The 19010-nt window shown below is 42.1% G+C and overlaps 2 protein-coding genes across 3 annotated transcripts; both read right to left on the bottom strand.

Annotated features, from left to right (window-relative positions):
* Positions 1-449: 449 nt before the first annotated feature.
* Positions 450-12848, bottom strand: mst1rb (macrophage stimulating 1 receptor b). Of its 2 annotated transcripts, none has more exons than XM_062472327.1 (21): positions 12668-12848; positions 10080-11386; positions 8575-8751; positions 8202-8324; positions 7882-8052; positions 7637-7797; positions 7177-7312; positions 6874-7010; positions 6331-6510; positions 6098-6197; positions 5638-5856; positions 5131-5277; positions 4811-4964; positions 4470-4559; positions 4109-4324; positions 3921-4001; positions 3542-3723; positions 3174-3283; positions 2342-2507; positions 2116-2252; positions 450-1097 (listed from the first exon to the last, which is right to left on the bottom strand). In XM_062472327.1, the coding sequence occupies exons 2-21, from the start codon at positions 11286-11288 to the stop codon at positions 866-868; spliced, it is 4128 nt and encodes a 1375-aa protein (XP_062328311.1). In that variant the 5' UTR covers positions 11289-11386; positions 12668-12848; the 3' UTR covers positions 450-865. The 2 variants fall into 2 exon arrangements, with proteins under 2 accessions (XP_062328311.1, XP_062328405.1); XM_062472421.1 differs by lacking the exon at positions 12668-12848 and adding an exon at positions 11663-11759.
* A 730-nt stretch (positions 12849-13578) lies between these two features.
* Positions 13579-18469, bottom strand: mon1a (MON1 secretory trafficking family member A). The gene is made up of 6 exons (XM_062463153.1): positions 18365-18469; positions 17846-18003; positions 16348-16767; positions 15459-16224; positions 15188-15335; positions 13579-14441 (listed from the first exon to the last, which is right to left on the bottom strand). Exons 2-6 carry the CDS (start codon positions 17973-17975, stop codon positions 14301-14303), a joined length of 1605 nt encoding a protein of 534 aa, XP_062319137.1. The 5' UTR covers positions 17976-18003; positions 18365-18469; the 3' UTR covers positions 13579-14300.
* Positions 18470-19010: the final 541 nt, after the last annotated feature.

Here is a 19010-nt window from a genome sequence, read left to right as displayed (position 1 = left end):
AACTTTGATACTTTTTTTAAAAGGTCAGCATCCTCTTTTTAAGTCTAGGAGGGTTTTTATGTATGGTGCCAGTCTCTTCCTACCTATGGGTTGAGATTGTAACCTCAGAATAAAGACTGATTAGGTTTAACCTAATACCATTGGGATGCTTTGCATGTTGAAGACTAGCGGCATAACACATAGAAAATATTAGATAAGATTATCTACAGAAAACATTGGAGTCACGTACCATGGGTTTAGGACTGCCTTGGTTGGTATCTTAAGCCAATCATACTGTAAGTGAAAAACCTAATAAGGCACTGGCCTCTAGTGGAAGGCTCGCTTCATAACCGAGCCCCAGTTTAGTCATTTTGGTTAAACCCTGTCAACTAAATGTGAAATTGTAAAACAAAACGCTTTTACATAAATAATTTACTCCACTCTCACAATGACAAGTCTATGAACAAATAAATATCTTAATTTATTAAAGTCAATCTAAAATACATTGTGCTGGGCATACAATAATGTAACAGTGTGGTGTCAGATACATACAGTATATCAGATACGGAGACATATAGGTACATTTCTTATGATCCAAAATATACAGAAATCAATCACTACATCTCAAGAGAATTAAGAGAAAACATAGAGACAGCACATTCAATATATTCATGGTTTTGAGGACACTATGAAATGAGTTCCTGCTCTTCATAAAAGCCTAGTGCAGATTGAAACACCAAGCTACAATGAAGCTGTACTGCTGCCCAACTGCCACAATGCTTTGGCTGCACATACTCACAAACATTGACAACAACTGCCCAGTAACTCTAGAACTGGTTCAAACCTTATTGAGCTACAGCACCGTTCTACACCTGCAGGTGTCTTCTCATGAGGAGATGGAGCCAGAGTCTTCAGTTGCAGAAGACTCTGACACGTCAGGAGACTCGGTGAGGGCTGGGTAGGGCCGGGGCTGGTCCAGGTTAACGTAGGTAACCTTGAGGCTAATGTAGTGTTCTCCCTCGAGGCCAGACAATATGGTAAGAACAGCAGCAACCAAAGTAGTAAAGCTGGGCCTGCTCTCTGGGTCAGGGTCCCAGCACTCTAGCATAATTGCATACCTGGAAAGGGGGAAGAGATTTGTAAGCTAGCAAAGAAAATTGAATTATGTAGTTATGTGAAATAACAAAGGGAGTTAATTAATATTTTGGAACATGTTTGTTTCCACTTTTACCTACAATTACCTGAGCAAAATAAATACTACACTTAAAGTATAACTACAGAATAAGTACAAACATACTGTACTTACTTATATTAAAGTTGTCATTATGTATGTTAATTTACCACATCAGTAAAGTACACTTCCAATTGTGTAGAAAAAGATACATGTGTAATTAAAATGTATTGAGGTCTCGTTTAATGCATTTAAATTAGATTTAAGTATACTCTATACTTTTCAGCTATGGTATGCTCGCTGCATCTCAACAATAAAACCAATCGATTCACAGTGCCATCTGTTTCCAGTGGAGAAAAAACGACCTAATATGGTGGCAGGCTTGGCTACTTCTGGAGGCCCCAAGGCATTAGGAAAAGCTGCTGTGCTGCACAGACAGGAATTACATCCAAGCCAAGCGCAGGTTTGACTCATTAGGATCAGTACATACATACGTTTTTTTACACTTTTATGCAGTTTGCTTGTAGTTATAAGTGTTTGTCATTTAAGTGTATTTATATTGTTAATGATTGTATTAATATTTTAGTTTAGGCTTCAAGTATCCACTTCTCATTTCTAATGGATCATCTATCTTTCCTGTGTTATTGGGCAAGACACTGTAGGATTTATCATTGATACTGAGATGGGAAAAACATGCTGACTCACTGGTATTAATGCTACTCTTTGTGTGTGTGTGTGTGTGTGCGTGTGTGTGTGTGTGTGTGTGTGTGTTGTGTGTGTGCGCGCATGCCTGTGCGTGTATGTTCTAACATTCTGTTTCCGGAACAACTACTGTATTAAATGAGAATTGTGTACATTCATCCAATACATATATTCTGAAATATCTTTTTATAATACTTTATCGAGCTGGAACAAAGTGTGTACAGGCTAAAAGGTAATTAATAGTCATCTTTAGCCCTACTTACAGGGGGTCAGGACAATACTGTGGTTGGGGCAGCCTCCTGCCCTTCAGTAAGTAGTGTGTGATGTCATATGGGTCCACCTCAGGGTAAGGGCTGGCTCCTCTGGTGAGCATTTCCCACATCATGACACCAAATGACCACTGCAACAACACACACATAAGGAAAATATATTGCAATGATATACAATGCTGTATTTTCCCCCCAAAATCTTCTTGATTGAGTTACACACCACATCTGATTTGGAGGTGAATTTCTGTGTCTGCAGGCTTTCAATTGCCATCCACTTGACTGGTAGCTTGGCCTTCCTGTGATCTTGAACACTGTAGTACTCCTTATCAAAGACATCTCTGGCCATGCCAAAGTCTGCTACCTTCACTGTGTATGACTCATCCAGCCTGAAGGGCAGCAGAGAGATTAGTGTTACACCCATAGATATATATAACGGGTAGATGTCTCGTCCGCGTTGCCGGACAACGGAGTCGAACGTCCGCACATGGCGGCCATATTGCCATAGTCAACTCGCTCACCCATAACATTGTGTTGATGCTTACATGTACTTTTTAAATGACCATAACTTGCTCGATTTTGAAACGGTTTGGTTTGTTATCAACATCAGAGATGTCGTTATGCCACTGCATACTTCTATTCTATTTTTAAAAAAATAACATAATTATTCATAAGTATGCAGTGGCATAACGACATCTCTGACATTGATAACAAACCAAACCGTTGAAAAATCGGTTGAAAATTGAGCAAGTTATGGTCATTTAAAAAGTACATGTAGCATCAACACAATGTTATGGGTGAGCGAGTTGACTGTAGCAAGATGGCCGCCATGTGCGGACGTTCTAGACTCCGTCGTAAGACATCTAGTCTTTATATATATCTATGGTCACACCTACCGACCAAAGACCATCTCAGCCCTTTACATATAGACTTGAACATTGACAACACAACTCAATTGATGATAATATGTGGCATATATAATTGTATTCAACCAGTGGCAAATAACTAACTGCTGAATGCTGTTTCATGTGGTGATGACCAACTTTTGCACTCACATGCAGTTCCGTGCTGCCAGATCTCTGTGCACAAACTTCTTCTGCGCCAGGTACTCCATCCCCTTGGTCACCTGGAGGCCAAAGCCAATCAAGTCCTTCACCGTGGGGTTCTAGTGCAAGAATATTGAGCAACATGTCAAATATTCGGTAGATATTAAAGCATTAAACCATGAAAGGCTGTGGTATATCGCCAAATAACCCATGTGTTGTGCTGTGGTAAAGATCAGAGTTCAATGTCGGAACCACCCATTACTACGATTGTTCTTTTTTTTTTTACAAATTCCAAGCCCTATTGCTCTGATTAAGTCAAACCTTGCACTTTTGTATTCAAACATATGTTTAAAATTGTACTGGAGGCACTTTTTTACCCTCCTCTCACAGCGTATGAAGTGGCGCAGGTCCCCGTGCTTCATGTAGGGAAGCACCACCAGGGGGAGCCCCTCCTTAGGCAGCAGGATGCCCAGCAGAGACAGCACGTTGGTGTGGTGGAACCCCTTCATCAGGATACCCTCCTTCAGGAACTGCTCCACTTCCTCCACATCTGTTATTCCTGGTAACACACACACATGCAGTATTTGATGTGTGTGTATGTGGATCATAGTTGCAAACTCAAAAGGGTAACTACTGTTTCCTCAGTAAGTGGTTTGGTTCATGTTTACCCAACGGTCATATAAACTAGTGTCCATAGCCTGGGACACAAGCTCAAGAACATTGTAAATCATTGTCATCAGGGTGTGATATGCTCACTGTTTAATGATTTAACAGCACAGTGGATTTCTCTGTTGTTGTGGTCTGTGAAGTAGCCATGGTAAACCGTGCCAAAATGACCTGATGGGAGAGATGAAAAGAACAGTGAAAAACATATCATGATTTATAGAGAGACTCTTTTTTTCCCATCTGTTTTCCTCACAGCCTGCGATGGAGCTGAGACTCACCCTTTCCAATGATCTGGTGATGCTGGACGATGAGCATTTCAGCTGGGATCAGCACGTCCTTCACCTCCTCCAGGAGCTCTGGCCTGAAGCTGGTGATGGAGATCTTCTCTGGGGTCATGAGGGGGGTGAGGCTGGGGTCCATGCTGCCAGCAGTGTAGCCCATACTGGGAAACACCACCGGGACCCCCAGGGTGGTGGAGGGGCTCTGAGACATCACTGGAATGACAGATCCTAGGATTGGAACCACTAAAATGAAGTGTGTTCAGTTTTGTAACATTTTCAAATGGTATCCACTTTCATTGAGATGGAATATATTTAGAACGTAAATTATAATATTTTTTCTATCCTGCCAGTGTGTCACCTCTTCTGTAGTCCCCTACTGGTGACAGCTCCACGCTGCTGGTTCCAGAGCGGTTAGAGTTATGGGCCAGGCGGGTCTCCACCATAGAAGCTGAGAGGTTTCACAACAGCTTTCAATCATCAACCATAGCAGAAAATTTTCTCATTAGAACTATCCTGGGCTGTGAATATATTTGTATGGTGTCTGAGTGTGTGTGTGTGAGTGTGTGTGTGTGTGTGTATTTGGGGGGTTGGAGGTGGGGGGGGGGGGTTACGGATTACCTAGTTTAAAGAGCTAGTTAAGCTTACATCCTGTTTGAGGTTGTGCAAACTACTCTACCCAGAGTCCAGAGAAAACCCCACCTTTCTTCTTCTTCCTCAGGTGTTTCATGACAACAAAGGCCAGCACAGCTCCTGCCACCAAGGCTCCCAGGATCCCCAGAACAATGCCCGCCATGTAGTGGTTGCTGACCAGGACAACTGACCCTACGTTGTGAACATCCCCGTTGATGCTGATCTGCAGGAGATAAGAGAGTTTGAGTCAGTTCAGCCCTGATTGCAGCAAGGAGGCCTACGAATGATGTTTCCTTTTCAACTGAAATGTCCCAATTATAGAATCATAATCTGGCAGATAGGTCATATTACATTTTCTTTACTGGAAATCCTTCCATGGTTATACTAACCTTCACAGCCAGCCCTTCACTAGGGATGGTCATATTTTTGGGGATCCTGCAGGTGATCTCATTGTCCAGGACTTTGGCACCGCAGTCAACTCCTCCCACTGTCATGGTGATGGTCATGCAGGAACTCACAAGGTTGAGTTTTTGATGCTGTGAATAAAAAGATGTATGGGCATGCTATCTAAAGATGTATAATGCTGCCTTTAATTGTATTGAGGGTCTGTACAATGAGAGTGCAGATTGTCAGCTTTCATTTGGGAGTTGAAAGCTTCAAAAGTCATAAACATTGTTTATATTTTAACGTCATAAAGAATAACGCAATAATCCTTTGTTTCATATACTTTAAGGATTGTCTTTAAACATTCAGCTGCTCTAAATTACTCTTGGACAGTATGTGCTCTTAGTTGGCTAAATGACAGAAAGTCATAAAGTAACGCAAATAAAAAATGTGTTACTGTCCAAGGACTTATGGTGCTAACTATACCCTTGCAATAGCACAGGTGGCCTTACATGCAGTGAAACTTCATCTTGCCCAGGGTACAAACTAAGCACATGCCCCTCTGTTTCAAACGGTATGGGTTTTCCATAGGGATGATAGGAGAATTCTCTGTTCCAGAGTTGAACAGCCCCATCCATGTCAAAGGAAAGCTCCCCCTCCTCTGGCTCATCCCTGGGAAAGGCAGGGCTGGTACACTCCATCTCTGTGGGCTTTGATTTGCCTTTACACTCCTGGAACAAAATTAAAGTTGTAAGCATAGGATTGGAAATGTGGGTGTACTTACAATATGTGCATGTCATAATATAGTTGATATGTTAAAACAATAACAAACTGGACGCATACTAGGTGCAAATACCCAATGATCCCTTTGAGAGGGATTTGCGGGCTGTTGCCACGTTAAAGTAATTCCTTGCTAGCGCTAATTTTGATATCTGTGTCATATTTGTGTCAAAAAAGAGATACAGTTGTCACCGTCATCACAGGCTTCAGGTGACTCTCATTGGGTTTGAAACGGATGATGGTGCGGTAGACAGAGTCCAGGTTCTTCCCTTCAATGATTATCTTTGACCCCCTGGAGTTCACAGAACAAAGTACAAAAGGATACGGAGTATTGTGTTTAACAGCTCAACATAGAACACCCAAGTTTAGTGCTATCCTCTTTAGCTAGTGAAGGGCAGCTTCAGTAGATGGATGATTAGACCTACCTGTCAAAGCTGCAGTCTGGCAGGACAGCTGTGATCTCTGGGTTCTCCCTGTAGTAGAACACCTTGGTGGTGAGAACTGGGGACTTGTCAATGAAGACGCTGAGAGGGACATCCCTGACCTCTGAGATGGGCTGGGACAGACAGATGATGGAGGACACATTGCCTCGAGGCACGGTGAAACTGCAGATTAGTCAAGGAGAGTGGAGGTGTAAGAGGATGACTTACACAATGAATAACATACTATATAGATGTGAACATAAAAAAGGAATGTTTGGTATGGATTACCACAAAACCGTTGACAAAGAGCAGTACAGCAGTGATCTGCTCATGAAAACATTTCCATTAACAGCACCTTCTTTGACTGAAGGGTTCACTGGAAGACTGAGCAGCCTCATACTCTTTGTACGATGTCTGTGGTAACACATGTTGGGACAAGCCTGGATCTACACAGGACAAATCTCTCCCCTTGGGACATTTTTCAAACCCTCTAATTAAATCGGTAGGGCGTGGAATATGGTAAATGATGTAATAGTAATAGCCCACCTCCTTATGGGACAGGGTTCTCCATTCAGAGTAACCTTCCTGGAACTCCCAGCGTCCAAGTGAGGACCAGTGACAGTGATGAGGGTTCCCCCAACACGGGGACCATAATTAGGCTGGATCTCAGTGATGTTGGGAATCTGATAAAGGGAGCAAAGAGATTCCACGTCAACTTCAAGAAGTTGCAAAGTATAGGTATGTATTTAACAACGCTGTGTTCCACTGATATCACCAGGTATATTTATGTTGCACTTTTCAAAAAGGTTGCCTTGATTAAGGCAGTTAATTGAGTGTCAACCCCATTACCACAAATGTAAATCCAGGCATCTCCGCTTTTCCGTCAATGGAATAACGCCCCTCCACCTTGCCCTCATGTACTTCCACAGTGACGTTGACTGGCTTGGACAGCTCAATCTCCCCGGAGCGGATCTTACACACCAGGCTAAGGTGAAGTGAAAGCAAAAGCAAATGATTCATGATTCAAAATAAAACCAAAAGGAATGTTAAGCCTTTTTGCTGCATTACTTATACCTGGAAGATCAAAATGCTTCATTTAGCCAGACTATCTTTCCTAACAATAACGAGGAACTAAAATCATGAAGATTAAATTAGTCCAACTCCAGAGTATCTTCATATCTCCTCCAAGTTCATCTTTGGAAAAATATAGCTATTGTTAAGAAAATACATTCCCAAATACATTTGATCTCAGGACCTAACCAAGGGTGTTTTTATCTGGTATCTACGGTATGACCTCTGATGTACTCACTGTGTGCTGTTGCTCTTCTGAGAAAGCACGGCGCAGCCTGTCTGTCCCAGTCTCACCTGGTGGGTTCTGGAGCTTATGGTAGGACGCTGGGGTGACCGGAACTCCCAGCCACAAACCGTGAGCTCGGTCTGACCATCGTGAGGTGCTGTCCTTGGGAAGAACTACTCCAGATAAATCAGAGAAGGAACTTTACTAGACAGGAACAAGAACAACGTTTGAATTAAAAACAATCCAGCACATCTCACCCCAGTGATACCCGGAGGACAGGACTCATTCCTCCAGCGACCTCGACACTCACTCTCCCAAGAGCACTCTCCAGAGCACCAGCCGCACCCCATGAACTTGGGGGCTGTCAGGCACATGGCACAGGTAAGGAAATGCTGGCACCCTGGGCCTCGCTGAGGCACCTGGATCATCTGTCACACAATAAGACAGGAAACTGATTTTTACAGTGTTTGATGATTGTGTAAACTGTATGGGATTCCATGTCTTCATAACCCATCCGACAAAATTATACACAAATAAAGTTTATAGTTTAATATGTTGATTTTAAGACAATGCTTACCTTGTCTCCAACTACAAAGAGTAGAGATTCCGAGGAGTGGACAGCAGCAATAGAGGTCACTCTCTGGTTCTCCACCAAGGAGTAATTTGCAAAGATAATCGGGCTTGACCTTGTCAAAACAAGCTATCAAAAACACGATTGCATTGATATTAATATAGTTATTTTGGTTGTGCTACAATGCTATGCTACCAAATATTTATTCTAGGGTATCTATAATGAATCTAAAAAAGTGCCAAAACCTTTTCTTTTTGCTGTAGATTTTAAAGGATTTATATGAATTGTGAAATAAAGAATTGTAACCAAATACATTTGTCAATATTAACACTTTGTTTATGGTCCTTTATGTCCTCCATACATTGTTGATGTTGTATACCTGTAGCAGACGCCCACTGGAGGTGCCAATGTGTGCCACTGTCTTATTCTCTATGATGGTGACCAGGAGGGAGGTGAGCAGGACGCCTTTCATCTGCCTGTTGAACAGGTCCACCCTGTAGTAGGGCTTAGACACCATGGTGGGCTGGTCTCTGCAAGTGGCATTGTTCTCCATGCTCTGCAAAGAGGTAAGAGCATGTATGTCTGAAGGACTGGAGACCATGGCCATTAGGATATGAAGATACATTTTCAAAATTTGTGCCTGAACATATTATTAAGCCCTTTTCTGAATACTGTCTCCAGGCGCCTGTGGAGTATGTCAAAGAAGAGGCTAGAGAATATATACAGCTAACCTTGACCCTTCTCCACTGAAGCATTTGTGCCAAACATTTCACAGAAAATAAATAAGCATCTGAGACACATTAGATGGGAACACTGCTTCAAAGAAGGAAGTATTCAAGATCGCACATTTACAGAAGTTCAAAAATAACTTACACCCTAAAGCTTAAGATAGCTGCCAACTATCCTAAATTCTTCAGCGGTTCCCTGCAACAAATGGCAAATTTGAACTTTTTCCATGAAGTTGTGCGTCATCAAACAGCTTCCATATCAAGACCTTGCTTAAATGAGCGGCTGATTGAGGTCACTCTAATGGTATTTCTGGTGTTACTCCTCCCCTTACGGCCCAGTGTGACCTTACATTAAAATAGTGAAGAGAGGAAATCTGCCAGGTCAGAAAGATCCCTCACAGTACTGAAATCTCCCTTGGTCTGAATACCTACAATATTTGTCTGCATGTAGAAACAAATCAAGGGTTTCTTTGGTCTCTAGATTGAAGAGTCACATTTTTACTGCTTCTGTGATAAATACAGAGAAGGTTAAGACAAAGAACAAAGACACATAACTTGTACAAGACGTTATGATCTGTGTTTGTCAACATCCATGTCATGCCAGTAGCAACACACTATGCCTTAATAACCCAACATACATGTCTAAAACATTCCAGTCAGGGTAAATATAAGAGAAATGTGTGTCCAGATAAATAGTCACCATATCCTTTCATCCATAGTTCATTAAAATAAACTGTTCTCTAAACTTCTCTCTGTCAGTGTTCATACTGGATCTACAGTATACATCATCATTACTTTAAACAACTCCCACAGTCTACTACTACTCCTGAGCCAAACAAACAGTGCACTCAGTGCTTTTCAGCTCAAGCATAAATGCACTGCTTCACATTCATGCCGCTTATAATGTTCATATTGTTATGTATTGTTTATTTGTTTATACTGTTGTTGCTTATAATAACGTTCATTGTAAATATGTTTACATTGTTTGTGTGTCTATAGTGTATGTTCATAGTGTTTATATGCTAATATGTTCATTGTGGTTGTATTATTTGTTGATTATTTTTCTCAATTGTATTCATAGATCAATAGATGGCTCCGACAAAGTAAATCCAAAGAAACCACTCTGAAGCGGGGTTATTATTGGTGTTGAACTCACCTCATGGGGACAGCTTTCACAGTACTGGAAGTGGCACAGTCCTCTGGACAGCTGCTCAGGGCCAGACTCACAGCAGTCATCTACCCCATCGCTGATGGCTGTGTTGATGTTGTCCATGGGAAAAGCACACAGGGCTGACTCATGCTCTGTGACACCATTGTCATCTGTGACAGCAAACACTCCATACAAGATGTCATCTTCCTCCTCGGCACCTAGCTCCTCTGCCAGCTCCCTGCCAGCCTTGCCAAAGTGGGCCGCTTGGACGACATTGTATACCACATCCTTAAAGGCCTTACTGGCTGCATTCCGGCGCCGACGGCGCTTGGGTTCAAAGCGGCACTCTAAAATGACCTCACGGTACCTCCTCATCTCCCACTCATTGCGCGGAAGACGACCAAGCCGTGTCTGGAGGGGTGAAAACTCCTGGTCAGGACTCTCTCTCTGAACAGAAAGGAAATAGACAAACTCCTGGGTGAAGAAGCTGTAGGTGTACTCAATATTGTATGTTCTGCGCAGACCGGGCAGGACAGTCAGTCCTCGCACGTCGCTGTAGAATCCATCTTCAGTGGCCAACGGCCGGCGCACCGATATGGACTTCCTCCCGTAGCGCTGTGTCACACTGTCATTGACAGTGGCAGCCACAAAAAAGTACACTGTCTGACCCTCCTCTACCATGGTAACTTTGGTACCAAGGGGACTGGCCAGACAGTCAGGGCAGTAGGCTGCAGAGTTGGATTCCTTTCTGAATAAACACTTCGAAAAAGAGGGTTTATGACCATGACTGTTAAGTTGATGGAAATGGCACACACCATATTGAGAACTCCCACAAGAGTATAAATACATGAAGAATGTATCCAACAATAGGACCTTGTTATCTGTGTTTTCTAAAAAGTTGGGGTCCTTGTCAATGTCACACAAATCACACATTTGACACTCTGGGCTGCCCACTGGTCCTGTGTGAAGCTCCCATACCTTTTCCAGACTTCTGTTCACAGCTTCAATTCTGTTCTGCGAGGCCACATACACCTCCAGATACTGTGGGTTTGTAACTATATTTTGAATTGAGTTAAGAGTTTGGAAGAAGGGCATGGTGTAAACCACTGAGAAGTTAACCGGGTTGGGGGCTGTGGAGGGACATATAGCCAAGGCAGAGGCCAGGAATGTCTGGAGCCAGACACATGACACCCACAGTGTGGCCCAGTGGACCATCTCCAGTCTGGGACACAGGGAGACAGCAGCACGGTCCTCTCTGGGTTACCTCCAGGTAAGGCGGTTGAGCAATAGCATCCTTAATGGCCAGTAGATATCTGATAAGATAAGAATCCGAAATTTAGAAGTAGGAGGTCACAAATTGAGTGCCAGGAACATTAGTAATCAAGGGACTCCCTAAACTCTGTAATGTACAAACAGAGGCCTTAGACTGTATAATTGGTGCGGTCTGCAGCCCAAGAGTTTAATTCCACATGAAAAAGTACAAAAGCAGGCCAAATGATGTGGTTTATCTCAGATAAACACAGGGTCTTTAACACAGAGGTTGAGATGTATGGTCTAAAAGTGCCATTGCCGTGAGCAATGAAAATCACCTTTAAATTCATCGCAGGTTGAGCTGAGTTCTTGGGTCAATTATTAACTGAAACCTCACAGGCAGGTGGAACTCAGAGACCTTCTTTTCTCTACTTGGCATTCCTGTCACAACCACTACGTGCCTTTGAGGGTGAAAGATGCACACAGACTGATGGGCATATATGTGCACTTATGTGTGCTTCCTTAAGTTTTAGATGAAGTGGCAACTCAAAACGTGTCTGAGAATTTGAGCCATGCATTTGTATTATGCCTGTCCTCAAGGAAGTACAGCTACAAGTCTGAAAATGTACAGTTATGTACAAACTCTATAGTGATTAGAAATGATACTAGGAATGACTGTAGTCTATATGCGGTAACAACATTAATAATTCATAGAACTGCACCAGTATGTTACCTTTTAACATTTGCAACTTCATGTCAAACTAACTCAAGCTTAGCGTTTAAAAGCAGTCAGGACATGAGTACACATATTCAGGACTGATTGACTTTCTTCATGTTCATGGTTAATAAAGCTAGGTTTGAATACGTTTCCATCCATTGTTATTTAAAGGTAGAGCATGCAATGCATTGTAATTTGATCTGGCTAATTTAAAAGTAACAAATGGCATTTGTTCTTAAAGGAATTCAAATTAGTTACATTTTAAGCAAAGATATTTATAGAATAATACTCTTGTGATGCATATTTAAGAAAATGTATGGAGCATAAAAATCCCCAAATTATCTTGTGACCTCTGTTTTATCCACCACGTACTGTTTACACAATTTCATGCCAAGTAAAAGTTTACAAGCTTTCATACAGAAGTAAAAGGTGTGTTCTTTTCACAGCCTCCAAGATAAACCTACTGAAGAGTGCGTACATAGTGAATCTAGTAAATTGACACCGAGGAGAACTATAAGAACTATCACTGCATTCTTTGAAAAATACGATTATATTAATATAAATGTTATTTAAATTGACCAAAACGCGGAGTGAACTCCACATGAACTAAAGTTTCCTTGCTTACCTGTAGAACGATGTGACTAGAATAGAAATATCAATGTGTCCTCCGACATCATCAAGTGGTTGGGTTGGTTGTGAACTTCAGATACAGATTTGACCCTTCTTTACGCGTGAACTATTATGTGAATAACTGTCAAGTACAAGTAAAGTTTGGTTTGTACGGAACTTCATTGAGTCTCTTAAGAATGCATTTTGCTGTTACTGTCCGTAAAGCTTGCTTAGGCTACATGCTCCTCCCCTTTGCCACACTGCCAATATAGGCTGCTGTCTCTGTTGTAGATGGGGCTGGTGCGTCTTATTGCAGTAACCACTACAGATACATAATCTCAAAATGACGAAAAAACACGTGCAATTTCACAATTGGTCATTTATTAATATTACTATTCATTACAAGATAACAGGGCTCTCAAGTTTTATCAAAGGTTTGGCGTGAGATCACCATCCCTGTCAACTTTTGAGTCCAAAATTCTGGGAAACGGGCAACAGGGGGGTGGGATGAGGGGTGCTGGTGATGTTTTTTGTATTTAACTGTATAATTCGATATAACCATCATCTTGGCAGAAATCGTCCCTCAGTATGCCTGCGCCACGTCCATTAATTGAATAAAGCGGGACAAGTTATCCCTAACTTTTCAGCGTGATAAATGGTTGAAATGCGTGAGAAATACAAGGTGTTGCGTGAGAGCGTGAAAAATGGCTGAAACGCGTGAGTTTCACGGCGAATGCGTGAGGCTTGAGAGCCCTGAGATAGCGCACCATTAGCTAAGCACAAGTTTCAAAGGCCGTTAGGTAAGACATGAAAAGTGAGAGAAGACGCTCCATTTACTTGGAGTCTATATTTCTTAATATTCAAGCATGGAAATGCTTGCAAAACCAGACCATTTGTAAAAAAAAAAAAAAACACAAAAGACAAGAAGAAAAATCATTGTTGTCTTTAATTAGAATGCTTTTACATCACTATTCAGTGTTCAGGTAATAAAAAGACTGGAATTAGCAGGAACATTTATAAATGTACTGTGCACAAGTGCAATTAAGCTAAAAGGACCACAGTGAATGGTCAACGGGAGATCAATCTCCTATTATTTACATAATCGTGCGAACAGTATCAGAAACATTGTAGCTCAGTACAAAAATCCCCTTTGGCATCTTGGTATATAAAAAAAAATGATAAAATAAAATCCACTTAGAAAAGTACTATTTTCTTTTTAAAATCTGTTATTACAGCGTCTGTTTGTTTCAAGTGTACTGATAAAAAAACTAAAATCATTTTTTTTAAGTGTTTCCAAACAGGGACAGGTCTATTTTAATTGAGACATGAAGTAGCATCAATGATGAGACTCTTCCTGTTAGTTCAAATGGTTGCTGCATGGTTACTTTATCATGCAGCAACCGATCATCTATCTCAGTAAAAATGCAGTGATTTTATATTTAAAATTCATCCCTACCATCATGGATTTAATCCTGTTGACTACTAACTGAAGGACTACAGTTCACTAATTGTATTGCTATCTGCAGTCTGAGCATCAGACCAGAATGACTCAAGCCTTATAGTTGCAGCAGTCCAGTCTCATCAATCAGACCTTACTTTGTGGGGCTTCTCTTTCAGCAGGTCATATACTAGGTCAATTGGGTGAAGGCTCAGTATGTTAAGGGACTGAGGATAAAGAGTCGGTCCTCCTCCCTCCTGATCCACTTCAGAAGCTTATTAACAGCAGACACAGCCAGCACCTTGGTCCCCAATGGACTGAAGCAGAGGTATAGTTCAAAGCCACTTGTTACCTGAGGAAGGGAAGGGTTGGACATACTGTCAGAGCATTGACAATAATGTGTATCTTTTACTAGCCATTATGTAATCGCCTGCCCCTGTTATTGAGAAACACTGTAGGTATGGATCCATCAAGCCCTTTTTTTATCAATATCTAAATTCGGAAATCAACCACAATTATTGTCAACGTTTTGCATATTGTCTGGATTTGAATCAACGAGTGGTCCACAACTGAGACTAATTAAAATGCACAATGTTTGTCGTATCAGTTTGAAAGAGTGGCAGCTCATAGAGATACCAAGAGATGGGTATTAATGTAATTACACTGAACTGAAAAATATCCTTTATTCTATCCTGTGTAGACGCTGTTGATGCAAATGTGCCTTGCTCAATTCATTGCAGTGTTTCCCCTACCATTATATTAGGGGCACCCCCTGCCCCCCCCCCCCCCCCCCCCCCTGGAAGGTCAAGTAAATATTTATATTTATATATAAAATATATTTATATATATAGCGCCCGATCACAAAAAAAGTCATTTCAGGTTACCTTTCCTATAAAACAGGTGTATAGCTTGCTCTTTTATTAAACTAACTAAATGGCCTTATGTTATTTATCTTATTTACACGACGGCATGTCATTTCTGTCTCTACATGGTCGCCGCCCCCCCCCCCCCCAAGCTGTAAACCTAGGGGAAACACCGCATTGAATGTAAATTGAATGTCCAGAGAAACTGGTCCCCTCCTCAAAGCATTGGACTTACCCAGGCAAACAAGTTTTCAGTCTCTCCACAGTGGTAGATGGAGCGGAGCGGACGAGTTGGGTGGTGCAGGCGGCTGTGCAGGTACTGGTACAGTCCAATCAGCCTCTCCTGCTCCTCCTCAGATTGGTATGGCACGGGGAGCTCAGGGCTGGGGGGAAAGAGACAGAAAATAATAAGTGGAACTGGTAGCAAGGAGGTGATTGATCCAGAGTTAGTGACAGTAGCATTACAGTACTGAAACGTGTAATAGTCATAATATTGTCTGTCTCACCTGGTGTAGAGACCCGAGCTCTTTGACTTATAAACAAAGTGCCTGAGTTCTGGAATGCCGACCTGGGCTGCTGAGTAGCTTGGGCTCTTCAGCGCCTCCTTCAGGGTCTGGTAGGCACTGCGTTTGCTCAGACGCTCCAGAAAGCGGCGCTTGCAGTCAGACAAATTAAAGAAGTCCTCCCTGTCCGTGGAGACCAGGATTAAGCAGAGTTCAGAAGCCGGCTCTAGGTAAGAGATGTGGGCGTGGAAGAAGCCTGCTGTGTTGAACTTTGGTAGGCAGATAGGCGTCCATCCTTCTCCTTCACGGAAAGAGGTGGAAGATCCCACCAGGTTGAAGAGTAAATGCAAGTCCATGTGGTGCAGGAACTGGTCCTTTTTGCGCACCAAGGTGACCAGGCGGTCTCCCGCCAGCAGAATGGAGAAGACCAGGTTCTTGGCTTTGGAGGCCTGCAGGCTGGAGGACACAACATCCCGGACGGAGCTGGCCAGCGGGAGGCATGTTACAGCGCTGAGGAGCAGGCCTGGGTCGCGTTCCAGCAGACGAAGCAGGTTATCTGTGAGGTGTTCAGAGCCGGCCAGAAGGCGGCGCAGGTCGTAGTTCTGTTTATGCTGGAAGATGTGGTTGAGCTGGGTCAGGGTGAGCAGGCTGACTATCTGGTAGTAGATGTACTGCAACTCACGGGTCAGCTCTCGGTCGGACTGACAGGTACGCGATACACCCACCAGAACCAGAGGACTCTTACGAAGGAACACCACTTTGTAACCATCTAGAAAAGCGCATTTGAATGAGAGAACAAATAGGCAAAGGTCAGCATTTTGTTTTTTAGAACCCAAAACATTTTAGAAAAGCTTTTAGAGTCCACCCTGATATTTCAACATATTTTTCTTACCTGCATGGATGGACCGGATGATGTTCTTCCCAGCCTCCACAAATGACACCAGTGCCATCATGACCCCCATGGTGCTAGAGAGGGCCTCCTCTGTGCCGTAGCGCGAGTAGATGGGTTTACCAGCTTCGCTCAGCACAAACACATGCTTTCTGTGGCTACGCCATGCCTCGCTTGACACATCCTCCTCTTTAATTCTGCTTTCAGGTTGTCCCTCGTCATTCCGTTCCTTCTGCACCTCCACACAGGGCTCCTCCTGAGCATCCTCTCCTGCCACCCCACTCTGTATCTCCTCTGCACATTCCCCTAAATCCACCTGATCAGAGCCTTTATTGAACTCTGTCTCAGTCTGCTCCTCACTTTCAGCAGTCAAGTCTTCAAATGACTGGGAATGGACAAACATGGCACTCTGCTGGCCGGCACCTGTGGAGATTCAGATTTTGTTGTTAACACAATCCAAATGAACAGATCTTTTATTTATTTTTACTTGACTGAAATCAACTGTAATTTCACTTTTGCCTAATTAGAATAGGAAAATATGTAGTCTTGTTCACATCCATTCAACCTTACTGTAAAAATACATTTTCCTGACTTCAATGGGAAATTTCAAAGAACAGAGCCAATATATCATGGGGGGATGGGTATAGCGAGGTGGTATTTTTGACTGCTGATCAAGAGGTCCCAGGTTCAAATCCTTCTTTGTACATTACTTTAAATAAAAGTGTCTGTTTAAATGAATACATCGTATCACTTAACTATGCCATGAGTTTGAAACTAATAATGAAATTTCTCGTTCACTTTGTCACATTAATACCATGTTTTCTCCAAAGCATATAATCATTAGCCTAAACATTCTTACAACTCACACTTACCCAGCATGAAGCACATTCTAGCAGAGCAAATCAAACAAAGGCCTCTGTTAAAATACCATCCCTTACCAATTGTTTTAAATCCAGCTAAGAATACATTGTGCTATTGTGCACATTTCTGCACACTTACTGCCAACAAGAACACTGATGGTTTGTTCATCAAGAACCCTATTCACGGTGGATTCTTGGCTAAAGCTGTGTAGAAGTGGCTGCACGGAACACTTGTCACATGATAACATGTAGTAACTGGCAACTGCTTTGGCAATTCGAAGCGTGTCTTTCTTGGAATTTTTACAACAAGCTGTGAATTAAGTGAACTGTGTCATCAATTTGTTTCTGTCGTGTTGTGCCATGCATGATGTATTCTATTTGTAAGATATAGTTTGCTTGTGGGATAGTTTTTGATTAGTTCATAAAACTGAGTCTGTTTCCACTTATATTTGGAAGGGATGTATCCAGTTGAACATGGCTCAAATCCTTAAAACGGAACTATGTAGTCCAGCTAACTAGTGTAGCCTACTGTTTTAAGGTTGAGGGGCGGAAGTCTCTCGATTGGTCAAGTCATCAAATCCATTATCAGTCTAACAATGTAATATAGCAATGTCTAGCAATCAGACGTATGTCAATCTCACCTGGTTCTGTCCCCTCCACCAGGCCCGGTGTGGGGCTTTCAGACCTCTCATTACGGAGACGGTCCACTGGAGTCAGGGAGCCATTCAAGTTATCCCATGCCACACCCTTGTTGTGGACCTCTCCAGCCATCACTGCAAGCCAATACAGGGACTTTCACCTGTAACATTTGACACCATGTCAAAGATTGTAAACATAAGGTACAAAGTTCAACAATTTACGTTAGTAGTTAGCTAGCCATTTTTGAAGAAGAAAAAATTGCATAGGTTAAATGTCGAATTAACTCATTTCTAAAAAGTCTACTTTACGGCTTCGAGTACCACACCACTGGCCAAGCTAGCTACCGTAGCGCTACTAGTGCTAGTCTAGCTAGCCTACTCTCAGGCTAACGCTACTCTTTTGGCAACAGTTCACATGACGTTCACATAATCACATTTCTTAAAGTCAGTTTTGGCTTGAAAACATTTAAATATAATTACATAGCTAGCTAGATTTGTACAATTCATAAACAGTACCGTTACCTTTCATTATTGCGAACATTTTATTTTTGTGTTAAAATAATTCACTCGTGTTTTTGCTAGCGCAGGTAAAATGTGATTTGACGTCGTCTACGGACCACTATCACGTGGAATTGTGGGAAATGAGGGTGTGTTTACAAAGCCAAATTGAAACTGTGGTTCTATTCTGTTAGAAGCTTTGGTTCTCCAACGATTTCCTTAACTAAATTGCTATTGCTGTAGCAAAGCAACTGTGTCATCATTTTCGTAAAATACTACCTGTGAGGATATTATTATTCTCGACTGTGAGCTGTTGCATAACTGACCAGACGTCGTTATAAACCCTTATCAATATGGTTGCGTGTTTATAGTCTTGAACGCACTCTCTTAGTTTAAACCAAGCGCGCCGTAATGGATATAGCAATCTAGTTTATGTCGCCAGCACTGCACTACACAAAAATACTCTATTTAAATATAACTAACATGACTAGCAGATGATGAATGTTCGACACTGATGGGTTGTCTGAATATAAATGATTGGACTAGATATTATACTTAATTTTTCGACTGAATTGCCATTTTCGTAAGTAGGCTGCGCTTACCTAAAAACCCAAGCCTGCTAGGCTACTACTACTAATACACAGTATCTGTGTTTTTGTTTTTGTTGGGC

This window comes from Osmerus eperlanus, chromosome 1, assembly GCF_963692335.1.
Source record: "Osmerus eperlanus chromosome 1, fOsmEpe2.1, whole genome shotgun sequence".
NCBI lineage: Eukaryota > Metazoa > Chordata > Actinopteri > Osmeriformes > Osmeridae > Osmerus > Osmerus eperlanus.
The sequence above is the reverse complement of the archived record's forward strand: the minus strand, read 5'-3'. Positions and strand labels throughout refer to the sequence as shown.